Source organism: Ammospiza nelsoni, chromosome 9 (genome assembly GCF_027579445.1).
Source record: "Ammospiza nelsoni isolate bAmmNel1 chromosome 9, bAmmNel1.pri, whole genome shotgun sequence".
NCBI lineage: Eukaryota > Metazoa > Chordata > Aves > Passeriformes > Passerellidae > Ammospiza > Ammospiza nelsoni.
The window spans coordinates 30,234,859-30,252,156 of record NC_080641.1 but is presented as its reverse complement, the minus strand read 5'-3'; the positions used below and the strand labels follow the sequence as shown (position 1 = coordinate 30,252,156).

The window sequence follows — 17,298 nt, the reverse complement described above, 5'->3', positions numbered from 1 at the left end:
GGAAGCCAGTGGCCTCCTCTGAGTGATGCCAAACTAGAACAAGGAGACACAACATATAAACAGGACAGCCAAACTGAGGCAGCCAGCCTAGCTCCTCCTCTTGCACAATTATATAATTCCTCAATTCTAAACATTTTACACTACATGAGGTTGTTTTATTAAAAGCCACAGACACTGGCAGTCCTCACATACATATGCACAAAGGTAATCAAACTCCTCACAGCAGTGACAAAGCTTGCCAAGCTACATTCAGACTTTGGAAAGCATCCATGGAATCGTAACTGGAAGGTTTGTGTGAGGAGGGAGGCAGAGCAGAGCCACGATGCAGATCAATGATGTTACTGTGGTCAGCTGTGTCCCAAGGGACAGCACAGGCTGCTGCACAATGTGAACAGGCTGCCCAAGCCTTCAGACACTCCTGCACTGACCAAGTCTACTCATTAACTGTTAGGTAACACTCATGAAACTTCTTTAACAAGAAAAATAGCAAGGACAACAACTCAAGAATCTTTAAAGGTGGTAGTGGTGGACAAACTTAGGTTCTTTCTTTTATTTTTTAATGATTTTGGAGGGTTTTTTGAGCAGAAAGATCACATTTAATAAATAAAGAATTAAGGCTTTGTCCACATCAGACATTTGTCCTGAAGCAGTAAAATCCCTTCAACTGGAAGCACCACTCTGCTGAAGTTAAAAATGGCAACTTTACTGCATTTCATGCACAGACCATTCCCAAATGCACTCACTGCCCAAACCAGTATCAGATATTTATCCTGTGCATGCTCTGGTACACAGCTGAGTCCAAGTATAGCCTTAATTTCAACACAGAAAAGCCAAAACTTCTCCAATACTTAGTAGCAATAGCACACATCTAATACCTGACACCTCTAGATCTTTCCACAGATGTCACTAAGTAAAATGCAATCTATAGGTGGCAAAGAGTGGGGATAAATCAAACGTCCACCAGTAAGTCAGTTCATTTCACTGATCTGACCAGAAGAAGACAACCCATTTCAGACATGTGAATGGTATGAGCTGACCCACCAAGCAGCAGAGCCATGTTGGAGTGACTGCAGAGAACATGGCTCCATGTGGAAAACAGGAGGGAAAAGCTAAACAATCCCTTTTTGGCAGCAGTGGATGATTAGATCAGACCTCCTTGTCCCAGAAACATCTACACACACAACACTGAGCACAAGGCACACCTCATTTTTGCCTGGTTTCAGCCAATGCTCTGCTGAACACCGAGACAGCCTCCGAGCCCCTCCTCAGGCCTTGGCTGTGCTCATTCCTGAGCTGGGCCTGCTGAAGTCATTATTTTTAAGTGCTGGAGCAGGATCCTGCCATCAAGTTAAACAAACACAGATGCTGCTTTCTCCACATGCCAGAGGTGCACACAGCCCACCACAGGAGCACCAGTGGGTTCCACCAGCGCTGGCCCTGGTGTGGGAAGGCCCCAGGAAAGGAACTGGTGGTGTCCTTAGGCAGGGGCACTTTCTGTAGGGATTTGGAAAGTACCCTTCTCTCCCCAGAAAGGCTGCAGAAGTCCAAACTGCTCAAGTTGTTGATGCACTCAGGTAAATTCTCCTCTACCAAAAAAAGCCTTCTGCTGACAACAGGACGGGCAGATTTCCCTCAGCCTGCAGTACACCTCACCACTGACTCACCACCCTGAGGTGGAAACACTTGCCTGATCCCTCAACACCAACAGCCTGTTTGGTAGCATCTGTTATGTAGTTGCTACTACCATTTTCCCAGTTTTTGCTTTCCAATAAAAACACCACTGTGCCAGCAGTGCTGCTTGCAGGAGTCTCCATCTGCGTGATCTGACCGGAGCAAAGAACACAGCGACCCCAGGATAGCACGTTCTGAGTCCTGGGCAGAAACTCCTCCTGCCACAGAGGCAGGATCCAATTCACTCCTTTAACTGAGGTAGTTGGTCTTTTTTCAGCTGCATCACATTCAGGAGACACAGAGACACGAAATTCAGTGTTACAGCTGGAAGTTGGGCAGTCCGGCCTTCACCTGGCTGTAATCCAGTCAGTGATTCAGTGATATGTGCATAAGACAGACTCCCCCCAAAAAGCAGGGATAAAACACTCTCCTTTCCTACCTCAGCCTAAAACTTCAGCTCTTTTGTCTTTCAGTTCATCAGCTCAGAGTAAATGACAGCTACATAAAGACACTTCAGGAGCTGCTATATATAGGGTGAACTGAACTTTTCCCCAGGAACCTCTAGATCTAGGTCATCTTGCTTCTTCTGGAAGGCAGAAAAAACCAGGTTACTCAGTGAACAAGAATACAGTTTATAAAAGAAATAAAAGATTACTTGGAGCATGAAATTTTGTGTGGATAGTATTTTTTTTGTTTCCTAAAGGACTTTTAAAAACAAAACTCGCCAGGAAACACTGTCTGTTTGAATATCTGACTCCATCCACTTTAAACTGGTAAACTCACTACATTTTCAGAAAGAACAGGCATTCTTTAGTAAACTTACTTTCAGCAGTTTAGCCACACAGTAAAGCAAACACAACTTCAGGTCTCAGAAATTTCAGGGACTTTGTCTATATTCAGACATAATGTAAAATCCCTCCCTACACCTCATCTGTGACTCCTACAGGAGGCTGGAATGATTACACATAACCCAGGCTAGCTTTGGTATGAATCCACTCTGATGGATTAGATACCACATTCCCACTTCCAGCTGAGGGCAGGTGGGAGAATAACCAAGGATCTCACTCAGGTTTGGGCCAAGGGCCACCATTAACTCAGCCCAGCCAGGAAGGTGCCATTAGCTGAAGAGGTGAGCAGGACAGGAAAAGTTCCCTCAGTTCAGAACAGACCTCAGTGCAACACCAGCTATGCAGTGCTCCTTGCCTGCTTCCAAACAGCAGACCCCTAAAAATTGTCAAGTAGAGGTGTGGGCCTGTATTTCAGTTTAGTGACTACAGAGGAGACTTCATTAGCTCTTGTGACCACAAAACAGCTCACAGAGACTCGGAGAACCAGGAACTGAGAGGTGAAAAAGCACTAACCAAGAAAAATATTAACAGTTAATTTAACCTTAAGTATTTGCTTGAATTTTAAAACTGACTCTCTTCCCTTCCAAGAAGAGTTATATACTTTCAAGGACACCATTCTCCATGGGACAATCCACCACTGCCTCAAGGTCTCCAAATATATAGATGCAACATTAAAGAACTCTGTGAAGCAGAAACTAAAGCAATGTCTTAGTCATATTTCATAAGCTAAACTGAAGATAAATGGATGCAACTGCAATCCAAATCATAATATTTAAACAGAAAACAACAAAGGGAAATCCCAAAACATCAGAAACTGGCAATGGCAATTAAGCAAGTACTACTACAGAGCATAAAATAAAGTCTACAGATGTTAAAATATTAATTTTAGTGTCTTAACTAAATCTGAATTTAGAGCATTAGTTTGCTGAGCCTTTTATGTATTTTCCACTGAATACAGCAGTTCACTGCTTTTTGTTAAGCAACAGTGCAGACCAAACCAGTTTAGCAGTTTGGTATGTCTGCAGTCAAGCAATGCTTGCACTCATTTGTTCAAAACCTGAGAGCAATCTCTTCCCTTTCTGAACTTAAAATAAAATTAATGCATTCAGGCAAAATAAATACTAGTCTTAATCTATATTGCAAAATTCTACGATGTCTGAATTAAAGATTTCGACAACTGTGTTAATAAAACACTGTGATTAACGTTCAGTGCACAGAACAAGCTCTGAATCTGGCTTTAATTACAGTGATGAATAAAAGTCAGACACAGGCATTGGCCCAGAGTATTCATGCATTATACTGTCCCATAGATACCAAAATAATGGAATCTGATGCACTTTGATCTCTTAGATAAACCTCCCACAGCTCTGAAACAGAAAGGGCAAGAGCACCCAACCTCATCCAACTCTGCAATGCTCACACACTGAGTCATAAGAGATTTGTATCCCCACTACCAAGATCCATCTTATGGGAATAAATACAGAGAAACATTGCTCCATTTCCTTCTGGCTACAGCTTGTGCACAAATCATCCAGAGAGCCACACAGAGTGAAAGTGGTGAGGACTACAGGGACACTTTACAGTCTCCATAGAGCTATTTATACTTGGACAGTAGTTATGTTATAATATATTTGTGAGATATATTCTAGTCTGATTTTCTCTTCTAATGCAGTTTTGCCACGACACAGATTAGAAACTGGCAGCATGTGGTAGATGCAATGGTTTTAATCATGGTTGCAAGATGGTCAATTCCCTGCTTTTGTCCAAACCAGCACAGACTGACTCATTTTTTGCTTACAACTGGATAGTCAAGCAGCTTCATTAAATTTTATTAGTCATAAACCAGGCGTTTCCTTGATGCTTCTAGGACCTCTCTTAGCAGTCCAAACTCCACCGGCATGTGGGCTAGCTACAGTCCCAAACTCTGGGAAACTCAGCCCTGTCAGCCAGCTGAGACTTGTTTTTAAGTGAGGATGAAGATGTCCCTGCATGAGCTTTTGGCCTTGGAGTGCAGGTACTACAGGCAAGGACTGCTCCTGAACCTTGCCTCTAGAAATACAGATTGCTCCTTCTGAGCAAAGAGCAGATGAGAGGACACAGAGGCCACTCCAGCGTCCAAAAATACAACCAAGGGAAACTGGTTTCAGTATTGCAAGGATAATAGTCTGCACATTCATCACTGCATGCTGGGACTAAGGGAGGAACTGAATTTCCTGAGTCACAGTTTCTCTCATCCTTCCAACAGTTTCAGTCCTCCCCTGGGCACCTCAGCTCTACATCATACCCGAAGTAAACCAATGGCTAAAAACAGAGGGAGGAGGAGAAGGCTCAAAAATCAGCCTGGCCTTTGACAGAGGTGTGCAAAGGTGCACAGAGCACTTGTGAGCGTTGTGGTGGCTCAGCAGAAATGCCCAGCCCAGTAACCCAGCTGGTTGTGACTTGGCTGACGCAAGCGCGGTTAAGGGATGGCGCTTTTATCTCCTGCTCCCGTCGCCGCACGCATCTGCTCTTTGTCCATGTCACCGTGCGTGGATCCTGGCCCAGCAGCCTTTATGCCACCAGCATTCTGACCTTCCTCACTGATGGGAAACAGAGTGGTTGGCAGATTCCTATGGAGGGGCTGGTAAATAAAATAATGGCTCTCTGTAACTGTTTGGTCTCTTGGAGATTGTTTCATTAGTTCAGAGGAAAGTCACGGCTGATTTGCTTTAGTCCATTCCACAGATCATTATCTCTTCAAAACATAAAAGTGGTTTATTTTCCGTGGGTCAGAAACTGACTGCAGATGTAGAGCCAGCAACAGCTGATCACAGCACTGAACCCAAGGTACATACGGGAAACAGACGGGAAGGGCTTCCTAAGGCATGGTGGTCCTAGATTTTAGGGAGGGTGGTAGCGCATGTTTGGGTTGGCTTGTCCAAAAGAATGCATGATCTTCCAGCACAGCAAAGATTCCTCACTCTGATTAGGCAAGATTTCCTATTACCATCTCCACAGACTCTTCATCTTACTAATCAAGCATCTGGAACGCAGGCTGCCAAATAAATGCTGAACTATCAGATTCCAAAACAGATTTTAGGAGACTTATCTACTGCCTTAAACAGATCTTCTGAAAAAGCTCTCTCTCTCCAGCATCAGGTTTGTCATAAATTTCCACAGAGGTTCCTTTTGTAATAGAGGAACATTATTTTATTAAAATCAAATTAGCATTGAACACTTTACAAACTTGAATTAAATTACTAAGCATGCCTGCACTAAAGATAAACTTTATTACTCCTTCACTTCTCATTTTACAGTGAAGAAACTAAAGCACAGAGCAGTTAAGTGGTCTGCTGAAGTTACAAACAGAACAGAAGACATTAAATCAGGATGATGATGGCTTACCCTAGGGCTGCTAGAGTGGTGTTTTTGGTGGATTTTGTTTTGCTTAGTCTTGGGGCTGGGAGTTTTTTTGGTAGAAGTGCAGTTTTACCCAGCAAGAAGTTACACAACTCTAGCTCTGCTGGGACAGGTCACTGCTATGGCTGTCCCCCAAGAGGCAGGCAGAACATGACAGCATCTTCTACAAAAACACATCCTACCTTCAGAGGGGAGCAAGACAAATCTTTGCTTCTGAGACCTTCATAACGTCAGGGCCAGTTCTTCTTGTGGTCTAAGTCTAGATCGAAGCTTGCTTTGCCTTTCAGAGTCAAAAGAATAGTAACTCTTCAGCTTCTTCCCCCAAAAAGGTTTCATTCTTACTCAACCATGCCATCCCTAAAAATCTGCTTATTTTGCAATTCTTTGGTCTCTGAGGAGCTGCTTCATTAGCTCATAGAAGAGTCATGGCTGATTTGCTTTAGTCTCCTCCACAGACCATGACTTCTCCAAAATACAAATATGTTCCTCTGTGTGTATGGGGAGGCAGAAACAAGGACAAGCACAAAGACTGAAAGACACAAGTCTGCCACAAGCAAGAGGTGTTATTTTTAGTTTCTTTGCCTTACATTCTGCAACCAGTTTGACTACAGCCATTAACAGGGTCTGCAGAAGTGCTCATTAAGCTGAGCTTCCTTCCTTTGTTGAAGTGATGAACAAGGACACAGGATGCCCATCTTGAGCCAACTTAAGACACTTCTTGCAGAAATCCACGTGAAGCAGAAAGCAATACTCTGTTAAATGTGATTATGAATTTATTATCTTCTTTTCATAATGCCCCTTGGAAGATTTTCTGGACAGAGTGGTTAGGAACAGATCCTTACAACTGCCAACTCAACAACAATGAATCTGGAAACCAGCTCTAATTTAATAAGAAAGGTGGTAACACAGAGAACTCAAACATCAGCATACTCTTCCCACTTCCTCCAGCCATGCCTAACATATTTTTAACCAACTGTAGTTTAAAATCTATTTTAAGCAGATAAAGCATTACAATATTCAACCAATATTAATTAAAATATTCATTTAAACTGGTTATGAATGGGTATTTTCTAGACTGAAGTTACCTAACTCTGTGATTCCATCATACCATCTGGTACCCTTTACTTTCAGGTCTGTTTTCCTTCCTCTCTTCTCCCTCTGCCCCACCAGCTTTTTTCACCAGCAAAATTAAATATGAAAATATGAAATATGAACAATGGGGTCCTCATCAGCCAGTGTGGCAGGCTATGCTGAAACAAATATAGACTGAGGCAGGAAATACAGGTGCAGGCTTTTTCTAACAGTTGTCTAGAAAGGAAGTTTAGACTTAGCACCCTCAAGAAACTTATCACCTAAAACTGATTATCAGCAATACAATTCTCAAGACAACTTGCTAAATTCTTCAGCTGTGGAAGAATAAGAAGTGTCATGGCTATTGTTCACTAACCAAATAATCTTGAATGCTACTATAATGACATTCATAATACATATATTTCATCACTGTATGGAAAATGAACTGTATAGCCCTATACTGATATTAAAAAAAGGTTTATTGCATTGCACATACAAATAATTTACCAGAACTGCTGCATAAAACATGTAACACTTACAGCTTTTCTGCATGCAGGTCTAAATTACATCACAACTATTTATCAGGAGCGACTTTATCACTTAATGCTCGGTCTTTCACAGATAAAATGTTATTCCAGAAAACTATTAAAACACTTCATTTCTGACATTGCTTGAGAGACCTTATGTAATTCAATCTCATCCTTGAGAAGAAGCACCAAACATCACTGGCTACTCTACCACTTCTTATCCACACAGCAAACTCTCAACTTCAGCTCCTCCATCACTTTCCCTCCTCATTGCAGCTGAATTTCACCTCGGGCACTGCTGCCAAAAGGGACCAACCAGCAACAAAAACAAAGAGTTTGAAGCCCTTTGAAGTTTCCAGCAGACTCAGGAATTGTGGACTGGAGTGATATTTCAGCTCACATCCACAAGTGCAACTGTAATTCATACACATCATCACCAAGATGTGGAGGACAAGCAGAAAAAAGGGCAAGACACACATAGGCAACTTTTAAATATACTGCTTTCTCTTATGTGAAAGTAGCCCTACTAGCTGGTTTGCTTTTTTTCACTGAGAGCTTTCTGTATGCAACATTTTCCCATTGCATCTTTGCCCCTTTTATACTGTTCCAACATAGATCAAGAGTTCCAGATTTTTTACAGCCACTCCATGGTAGATTATAACCTGTTACACTACCAGTCTCCTTTCTTGTACAACACCAGCAGTCACAGATGAGAAATCATTTCCATCACGGCCCAAGGGAATTTTTTGTTCAGCTCTTTCTATAAATAGGTGCAACTCCTAGATCAGAATTCATCTGGCTAGCAATTTTTAATTGTATTAATTACCATGCCTTGGAAAAGACAACATCAGAACACCAATGTAACATATAAGTTAAGTCATGAGGAGAGAGTACAAAGGCTTGGTTCCTCTCTTGAGCAGGCCCAAGGAGGCTCTTGCAGCAACCTCAGCCTCAGGAGAAGCCATGAGACATCCTAAATTACACTTTCAAAACCTGCTGTCCCCAACAGCTTTTGGAGGATTATGGGAGCACAGCATTGGGTTAAGCTCCTGTTTGTGATCTCTCATCTCATTTTGTGCCTACAGACAAATCAAATGAGTATCCAGGCCAAAAGGTTTTAAATTAATCCCTCCAAAAAAAAAAAAAAATCCACTAGATCTACTGAAACATTTTATCTTGGCCTGTAAGACAACACATGGTGGTACAAAGTACCAGAGGGTGCTCTGGAGCTCTGCAGGTAAAATATTTTATCAGTCCATCTGCCACATCCACATCAACATATCAAACGAGCTTGTATGAGGCTACTGTCAACACCAAGATCTTGTGCTTATTTCTCATGCTTTTAGCTAAGTAATTTAGCAAACACCTTTTTTAGAAGACTGCAGTGTATATTGTCCACAGTAATACTCTATAGAAACTTAGGGAGAAAAGGTGCAAAGCATTTTGAACTTTACTGGATAAAAATTCCAAAATTTAATAAAATGGCAAATTATTTCCTACAGCTATTAGGGAACAGAAATATGAGACTTAAGAAAAGACACATCTGTTCTGCAAAAAAAAGTCTTTGAGGAGAACTACAAGAATAAAAAAAAACTGAAAAAAACCCAGTGAACTTGTATGGAAAAACAACAGAAGGCATATTGCCAACAGATGGTGAAGAAGTCATACACCAAAAAGGAAAACAAAGTTGAAAGCATACTCAATTTTGAGCACTTGAGAAAAAAAAACCAAAACCAAAGCTAACTCCTTCCTAATCACAGATTCCCTGGTTAAAAATGGAGCTGCATGTTCTTAACACTTAGGGAAGCAGTTGTAATTTCTGGGTTCTAAAATGGAGGCATTCAAAATTAGCGTCTGTCTATGAAAATGTTGGTCCACTCTTGAAATCACTTCCTTCCTCCCTGCTATGAAAACACACTCTTTTTTTCTGGTGTGTTTTCATTTTTTCTCATGTTAGTGGTTAAGCTCAACACACTGGAAAATACGTGATGCTTTAATAGGCCACTTTCTTATTAATTCAGACACCTGTTTAAAAAGATGCTTCCTCTCTGAGGCCTTTCTGCAGCAGCTGGTAACAGCTACTGCCACAGGAACCAAGAGACAAGTATTTATAGAGCCTCTCAATGAAAGTTACTCCCCATTATTTCTGTGTGTCCATACTGTTCAATCCAATCCTCAACCTGACTTTTGGAAGTAGGAATTTTACACAGCCAGTTTAACAGCACTCACTGATCAAAGGAATTTTACATGCTCTACTGCAGTTTTTACCGGGGGTACATTTTGCAGTTGGAACTCAATAGATAAATAAACATTAAGGCATAACAAGAGTCCCACGTGAACACCCCTGGCACAATCATGTCAGAACACAAAAAAGTACTTTAAATGTCAAAATAACACAGAAGTCATCTTCTGCAATAAACAGAAGTCTATCTTCCCCCAGCAAACCTCCTTCCCTTAGTTTGCACACCTTGCAAGAGCTGTTCAGGAAGTTGACACACTGTTGCTGCAAACCAAAGAGCAACAGACACATCAAATTTAACTCTCTTCCAAAATATGCAGCTGAAATTTCAGCAGTCGGCTTCAAAACTGTTCACCTTCCAGTTTCTCAAGGCTAGTTGCCACAAATTTGCAAACTTGTTTTATCCTCTTCCTTGCTTTCATTCCTAATGTCTACACATTATACACTAACTCTGGTTAAGACACTGAAAGAAGTAATTACCAGGAACAGGGGCACAACTTTCCCATTTGTAACTCTGACTCTGAGCAGCCACTTGAAAGTTAAAATGGGTGGCTTACTTCTAGCACAAAAGTAATACTGGAGCATCAGCAATTGTTCGTACTTAGAGTTTTGTGTAGCTTGTAAACATTAACTAATTTAAAATTATGAATCCCTTCAACCTCTTAAGTGCACAAAATGCTGCATAATACTGTAGCTAAGGCCTATCTTTTTTTTAAGTCACAATCCATTGTGGTTCAAAACCTGTGGAAAGAGTAGCTTTGATTTTGACTATGAAACACTAAAGGCTACCCTAAGGTGAAGCTTTAGGAGCTGCCAGGATCAGTGGAGGAGTTTCCAGGACAGACAGTGATGTCTGAGAAAGCCAAGTGCCTGTGGGCACATCACCTGATGCTGCACAGGAAGGTTTGCTATGAATACACTTACTCCATAATAGACACCTGTGGGTTCATTTGTTTCACTGTCTGTCGGGTTCTCAGTCAACCATCCACACTTACAGACAAGTTTTTTTTTTCACCTAGAAAAAATTTTTAAAAACCTCTGACCACAGAGGAAGAGTCCTTATCTATGCCAACATCCACACTAGAAGGCCTGCATAAGGCATAAACCTGACTGGTGACTCTTACAAGAGCTAACAGGTTGCTTTCAAAGGGAGCAACAAGATAACAAAAACATCCACAAGTCTTCCTAGAGTCACAGATATAAATGCAATAATTGCACAAACAGTCAAACTTTTTATGCTGATTTGACAAAAATACAGTGAACTTCTAAACCTCATGGACCCTTCAGGCTTAATTTAGAACAACACAACCTTTAAAAAGCTTGATCTGCCACCAGGCACTTTCTGTTGACTGGACTTCAGCAGACATAGCTCAGAAACCAGAACACAAAAATTCCTCACATCACGGAATTTATTCTGGCGTTCAGCTTTTGCACCCAAACAAAACAATCAGGCACACGCTGCCAAGAAACATCAGTGCAGCTTCAGGGCACCAGCAAGGGCTGCTACGTGCAGGGCTTCTCTTCAGCACTCTCGGGGCTCCTACCAGGGTGGAATTCTTGAACTCGCTAAAGCATTTGTAGATTACACGCCTGTCCGGTTAAATACTTCCTGCAATTTTGTTAATTATACAGCAGGGTCTGCAATTAGGGAATGACTCCCATCCTAGAAAACATACAGCTCTCAAGTCACCCCCCCAGAATGTGTCTCTACTGCCGTTTCTACAGATGCCTCTGGTATGTATGCTATTATCCCAGACAGGAAAATACTTTCAAAACTTGAATAGAATGTGCAGCTCTACGGCTGGATGGTTTTCCTTTTCATCTTTGAGCGCTGCAGACCGCTTGTTTAGGTCAGTACACATTTCTGTGGGTGGGGGTGGATTATCTCCGGGGGCAGACAAGTGCAACCCCAAGTTCAGGTTCCCTTTCCGTGTCCATCCCTTCCAGAGGCGGCCAAGCTGAGGCATTCACACCGTCTCCATCCTCCTCCACATCGGCGCCATCCTCCGCTGTCAGCAAAGCCACCAAAGCAAATACCGGGCCTTTTCCTTCTTTCCCCCTTGATTCGTCATCAAGATGTAAATTAAGAGATTCTCTCAGAGACAGGGGAAAAAAAAAACCAAGCAACCCACCGAACAATGGGAAACACTTCCCCGCCGGTGCCCCACAGGACGGAGGGAAACAGGATCCCCTGCACCAGGGGAGTTACTGAGCGGGGATCAGATGCTGCTAAAAATACGGGAGCGGAGCGAGCGGGCCCGGGCAGGGCCCGCGGTCCCCGTCCCGGAGCGTCCCCGCGCCAGACGGTGATGTCACCGCCGGCGGCAACAAAGGACGCGGCACCGGCCGGGCGGCCCCTGCCCTCCGCCCCCCGCCCCGCGGCGGCACCGCGCCTCCCGCCCGCCCGGAGCGCCGGCACCGGCCGAGACAAAGCGGCTTCCCGGGAGAGGTTCGGGCCGCCCAGCGCCGGAGCGGCGGCGGGGAGGCGGCGGCCCCCGGGGCGGTGCGGGCCGGCCCCCAGCGAGCGTCCCCGCGACCCCCGCCAGCCACGGCGCGGCCCCGCTGCCCCCCGCCCCGCTGCCGCCCCCTCCCCTACCTGATATGGCGGCGGCGGCTCCTGATCCGGCTCAGCCCCGTCTCCGTAGCTAGCTCTGTCCGACTGGGACTCGTGGAGCAGCGAGATGTCATCCGAGGTGGGGGACTTGAGGCAGTTCCCCATCTTCCCGGGGGGAGCGCGGCCCCCCCTCCGCCTCCTGCCGCTCCGGATCCGCGCCCTCAGCCTCCCCGCCGCAGCGCGCAGCCCGCAGCCGCCCCGCCGGGGAGGCTCATGCCAGCCCCGGCCCTAAGCGGCTTAGCAGCCCGGCCGCCTCCCGCTCCGCTCCGCTGCCGCGCCGACCCCCGAGCCGGGGGGGCGGCAGGACGGGCCTCCCACCCCCCGTGGGGCAGCGGGCTCCGGTGGGTCCGCCCGCCCCGCCGCTGCCCGGCGCGGTTCTGCTTCCCGGTCACCAGCTCCCTGCGCACTGGGCTTTGTCGCACGGGCCGCCCTGGCTCCTCCTCTCACCCCTCCCCGCCGGGCCCGGGGAGCAGCCCCGGGGCCTCGCCGGGCTCCGCGCCCCCCGGCCCCGCCGCGGGGACAGCCCAGCCCGCCCCCGACGGAACGAGGCGGGACGGGACGGGCTGGGGGACCCAGCCGCCTGCCGGGCTCCCCCGGCCCCAAAATGGTGGGAGCCGCTTCGCTCCGCCCCCGAGCGCGGTGTTTGTTTGTGTTCCGGGCATGGCGGAGCCGGCGGCCGCTCGGGCCCCGCGGGGCGGGACGGGGCGGGATGGCAGCGGGGACCCCGCAGCGCCCGGCCCAGGGGCTGCGGGGTCCCTGAGGGGCCTGTGCGGGGCCAGGGACCTTCCCAGGGGCTCCCCCGCGGGCGGGTCCCCATGCAGGGAAGGGGTTCCCCAGGCAGGGAAGGGGTTCCCCAGGCGGGGAAGGGGTTCCTTAGGCGGCGAAGGGGTTCCCCATGCTGGTCGCTGGCGTGACCCGAGGGGCACGGTCAGTGTAGGCATAGGGCAGTGAACACCAGAGTGGAGCAAAACCAGCAGCAGGCACTTGGCTTTTGTGTTTCTAAAGGTTTTTTATGCAATGAGCAGGTACTCCAATAAGCCATATATTTAGCTCCTTTTTTTCCCCTTCATAATAGTATATCCTTACTTGGATATAAGTATAGCTAAGTACTGATAAATGCAAATTTGAGGACCGTGAATGCCCTTGTGTCACTGTCTTAGTGTGCCAGCACTGCCCCACACAGAGTGGAATATACGATGGTCCTTTGGTTCCTCAAAATGCGTCCTTGGCCTTCAGATTCACACCATGGAAAATACTTGTAAATCCAATTTTTAAAGTGAAGTATTTTTTAAGGTGAAGCAAATGTGGTGCAGATGAGAGCAGCTGCAAAGTCCAGTCTGTAAAGCAGTACAGTGTGGCTGCTGCTTATCACCGAGCTCTCTGCTGATACAGCTCGGGCCTGCTTTGCACCTCTTGGGTCACAGTATCTCCAGACCTGTTGTTCACAGTGACATATTTGTCTCCACAACTTTTGCTGGTGGACCTCAGTCTGGGATCAGAGTTTTTGCTGATTATCCTTATGAGCTCATTCTTATAGATTTCATTTTATTACTGTTTAGGGTGGTTTGTTTTGCTGCTTATCAATGGCTAAGTTAACCCTGGTGAAAAGCCTATGATTGCTGTCATTTATGGTGTTCTAACACGGTTTCAAGCTTTTCAAGGAAACTGAAACTGAAAATGGGGCAGGATTGTGAGTGTTGCTCAAGATAGAGAGGCTTTGCAGTGGTGCATTGTAAATAATGACTGTTGTACATGGCTTGCTCATTTGGGTGTTTATCCTATGAGTCTGTTGGCTTGGTTTAATAGAATTAGGCAAGCAATTGTTGGAGGGGATCCAGGGAACCACTGCCTCACCCAGCCGTGATTTCAAGGTTAAGGCAATGTCAGATCTGTCTGCTGTGAGAACCTGGTGATGAAACTCCAGCGTTGTCACTGGTATTGTCAGTTGTGCAGTGGCACCATTGGGAAGGAGATTATGGGCAGCTAAACGACTGAGTGAGCTGTTCTCTCATGTTTTGTTTTCTCTGTGAGGCTCAGGCACGTGTCATTGATGTAGTTCAGTGAGAACCACACTGTGCTGTGTGTGAGGCTGGGATCACAGTTTGATCCTCCACAGTGAGGAGGTCCTATGGAAACCTGTGGTGCCTCCCTGATGTGCCAGAATAGCCTTTCTTTGGAAACCAGAGTGCAAACTGGTCTCATCCTGACATGCAGTCGGGACATAGGTGGGATTTCCTCTGCATCTCATGGTGGAGATGTTGCATTTATTTACCTTGAGGCCAATCTCCAGAAGGAATAGCTGCTAATCCCAGTTACAACTTTCCTCTTAGTAGGTACAGGATGCTCCAAATCTGGGCTTGTTGTAAAAAATGCAGACTTTCAAGTGCCAGAAGAGACCTGCTTTTCATGGTGGACTCCCAGAGACCAAAGAGGAAGCAGAGGTTCATGTTTGGCCTTGCAGCAAGACAGACTGCACCTGTGAGAGCTCTGAAGAGGAAGAGCTACTACCAGTCATGGCTGGATTCTTTGGAGTAGGGGTGGTTGAAGGCACTGCTGTTCCCAGCCTTTCACTCCTGTTATGTCAGATAGGTCATTAATAGTGGCTTTGCACCACTGGCTCCAAAGTTGTACAAAGGTCCAGGAGATGGAAAATGGAAAAATGTCAGTGTTCACAAACGTCTCCTTGTATATGCTGAGGTGTAGCTGTGATCCTGCTCCTTTTGCTACCACGCTTTTTGCAGGTTGGGGATGAGGAAACAGAGAGATGGGTCCTCAGAGGATGGGATTTATGAGTGTGGTTTCTTTGTTTTAGCACAACCATAGGGCAGTTTAGCTGCTTACTTCAGTTCTCTCTGGTTTATACTTCCTCTACTTAGTTTGGGGAACAAGTAACAGTCAGAATGGGTTTTCTAAAGCCTTAAAATGCTCTTATAGAGGAAGAAAAATTCATGTGGTAGTTTAGGGCTGCACAAATACTACAGATGGAAAAGATCATGCAAATACAAAAATTTGTGTCAGACTAATATCAATGCAGAACTGGCAACACAAGTCAATGAAACCTTTTCTCACCTCTAGACATTTAAACAGTTGGCTGTAATCTGTTGTCAGAGGGAAAGGTTTATGCTCTGAAGTTTGCCAGTGTACAGAATTCTGGTACACCTCAATACAACAATGGGTCTGTCCTCACCACCTTCTGGCAGCTAGCATCCTCTGAGTGAAATCTCTCTTTCAAAACAGAATGGAAATTCAAGAAAAAGAGTTTTAAGCTATGCAGACAAGTTAATGTTTTATTTTGCAGACTTTTGATATGAGAGGAAGCAAGTGGCATATTGATGTATTCTTAAGGCTCATATGAGGTAGCTAGAGGTGATAAACTGTTTTACTAAAAAATCCATTTCCTTTTGAGTTAAAAATCTAAAATTCACTGAGGACATAAAAAGTCCTTCTTGTTAGGAGTTCCTCTACAAAATTAACGTCATAAATTGCCTAATTTTTAGATGAAAGACCCTTTGATAACACCATTTTACGTGACCCATGTTCATGCTATTGTTGGACGACATTTTGGATATGTTTAATATGTCATGCTTAACAAAAGTTTTTGAAAGACCTTTTCTGTCCTCAGCATGGAAAAGTTTTTTCACTTCCTTTTCTTCCATCAAGCTTATTTTCCCAGCACTTATCATCTCTCATTAGGTCTTATCTTTCTTCTGGATAGGATTGTTTTCCCAATTCATACACAGAAGCCCAGTTAACTTCTGAGTGCAATCTTTCCATGCCATGGTACCCAGAGGTTCAGAGATAACTCTGTTTGCTTGGGTAATGTTGGTGAATAGAACACAATGCAATTTTAAAACCTTTTTCTGGAAGGAAAAAAAAAAGGCTTTGTATACCTCTGGAGAATGGAAGTAAATTGCATTCTTCCATTATGTATGTGAATCTGATTACGAGGAGCGTGGAATTAATTTATCTGGTTATAGAGGACATGGCATCTTCTAAAATGCACATGATTATTTTTAGTTTTGTTGATTTTAGCTGAACTGTAGACGTTTCTCAGTGTATGTTACAACTGCATATTGCTTTCTGAGACAGAGTGAATGCAGCACTAGAAAGCAATTATGGAACTAATATATTTTCCTGAAATGTACTTTGTGATGCAGGATTTTACTCATGTTTCTAAAAATTACTTAAACTTCTGCCTGAATTATCCTAGTATCACAAATATGCCACTTATATCAATTTATCCCAGATACCATCTTGGTAAGGAGAAGTATTCCATGACTGGCAAGAATAACTTGCCTTCCATAAATAACAGTTTTCCCCAGGTCCAAAATGTTTTTTTTTCAGTGAGGAATGTAATGCCTGCCTATTCTGTGCACTGGGGCACCTGCACTGTGAGCCACAAAGAACAGAAAAAACATGTATTTTGGGACTAAAACACCCAAGCAACAAAGCAGACAGTCATCATACAAAAGTAACTTCTTCAAACAAACCCTCTGTTACCCAGCTTCCTGGGGAATTTGGTGCAGGAATCAATTTTTTCTTTTTCTCCCTGTACCACATGTTGCCATAGTCTCAACTTCAAGAATGATCAGAGACCTATAAAACGTGATCTAAGGGGGAAGATTGAAAGAATTGGGGTTGTTTAGTCTGAAGAAAAGGAAGGTGTTGGGAAAAATGGTAATGATCTTTCAAATATATAATTTTTTTTCTCTGCAGACAGAAGGAATCAGGTTTTCTTTATGTTCAGTGGATCTAGGCCAAAAGGTGATGGACTTGGAGATTTAAAGTAGATCTTAGGAAATCATTTCAAACTGAAAATGTTGTTTGGCAGTGAAAATGATTATCTGGGAATCTCATTTGCTGAAGGCTTTGAAAGGCAGATTAGGTCACATGTCTCAGGAATGGTTTTAGTTGCAGTAGATTAGATGG

General features: G+C 44.6%; 1 protein-coding gene across 1 annotated transcript in view; it reads right to left on the bottom strand.

Moving 5' to 3' along the window:
• Positions 1-12,966, bottom strand: part of RNF11 (ring finger protein 11) — a 30,580-nt gene extending 17,614 nt beyond the window's left edge. Inside the window, exon 1 of the mRNA XM_059477810.1 lies at positions 12,352-12,966. Within this exon, the coding sequence (XP_059333793.1) occupies positions 12,352-12,474 (123 nt within the window). The 5' untranslated portion in view covers positions 12,475-12,966. The remainder of the gene's footprint in view (positions 1-12,351) is intronic.
• Positions 12,967-17,298: the final 4,332 nt, after the last annotated feature.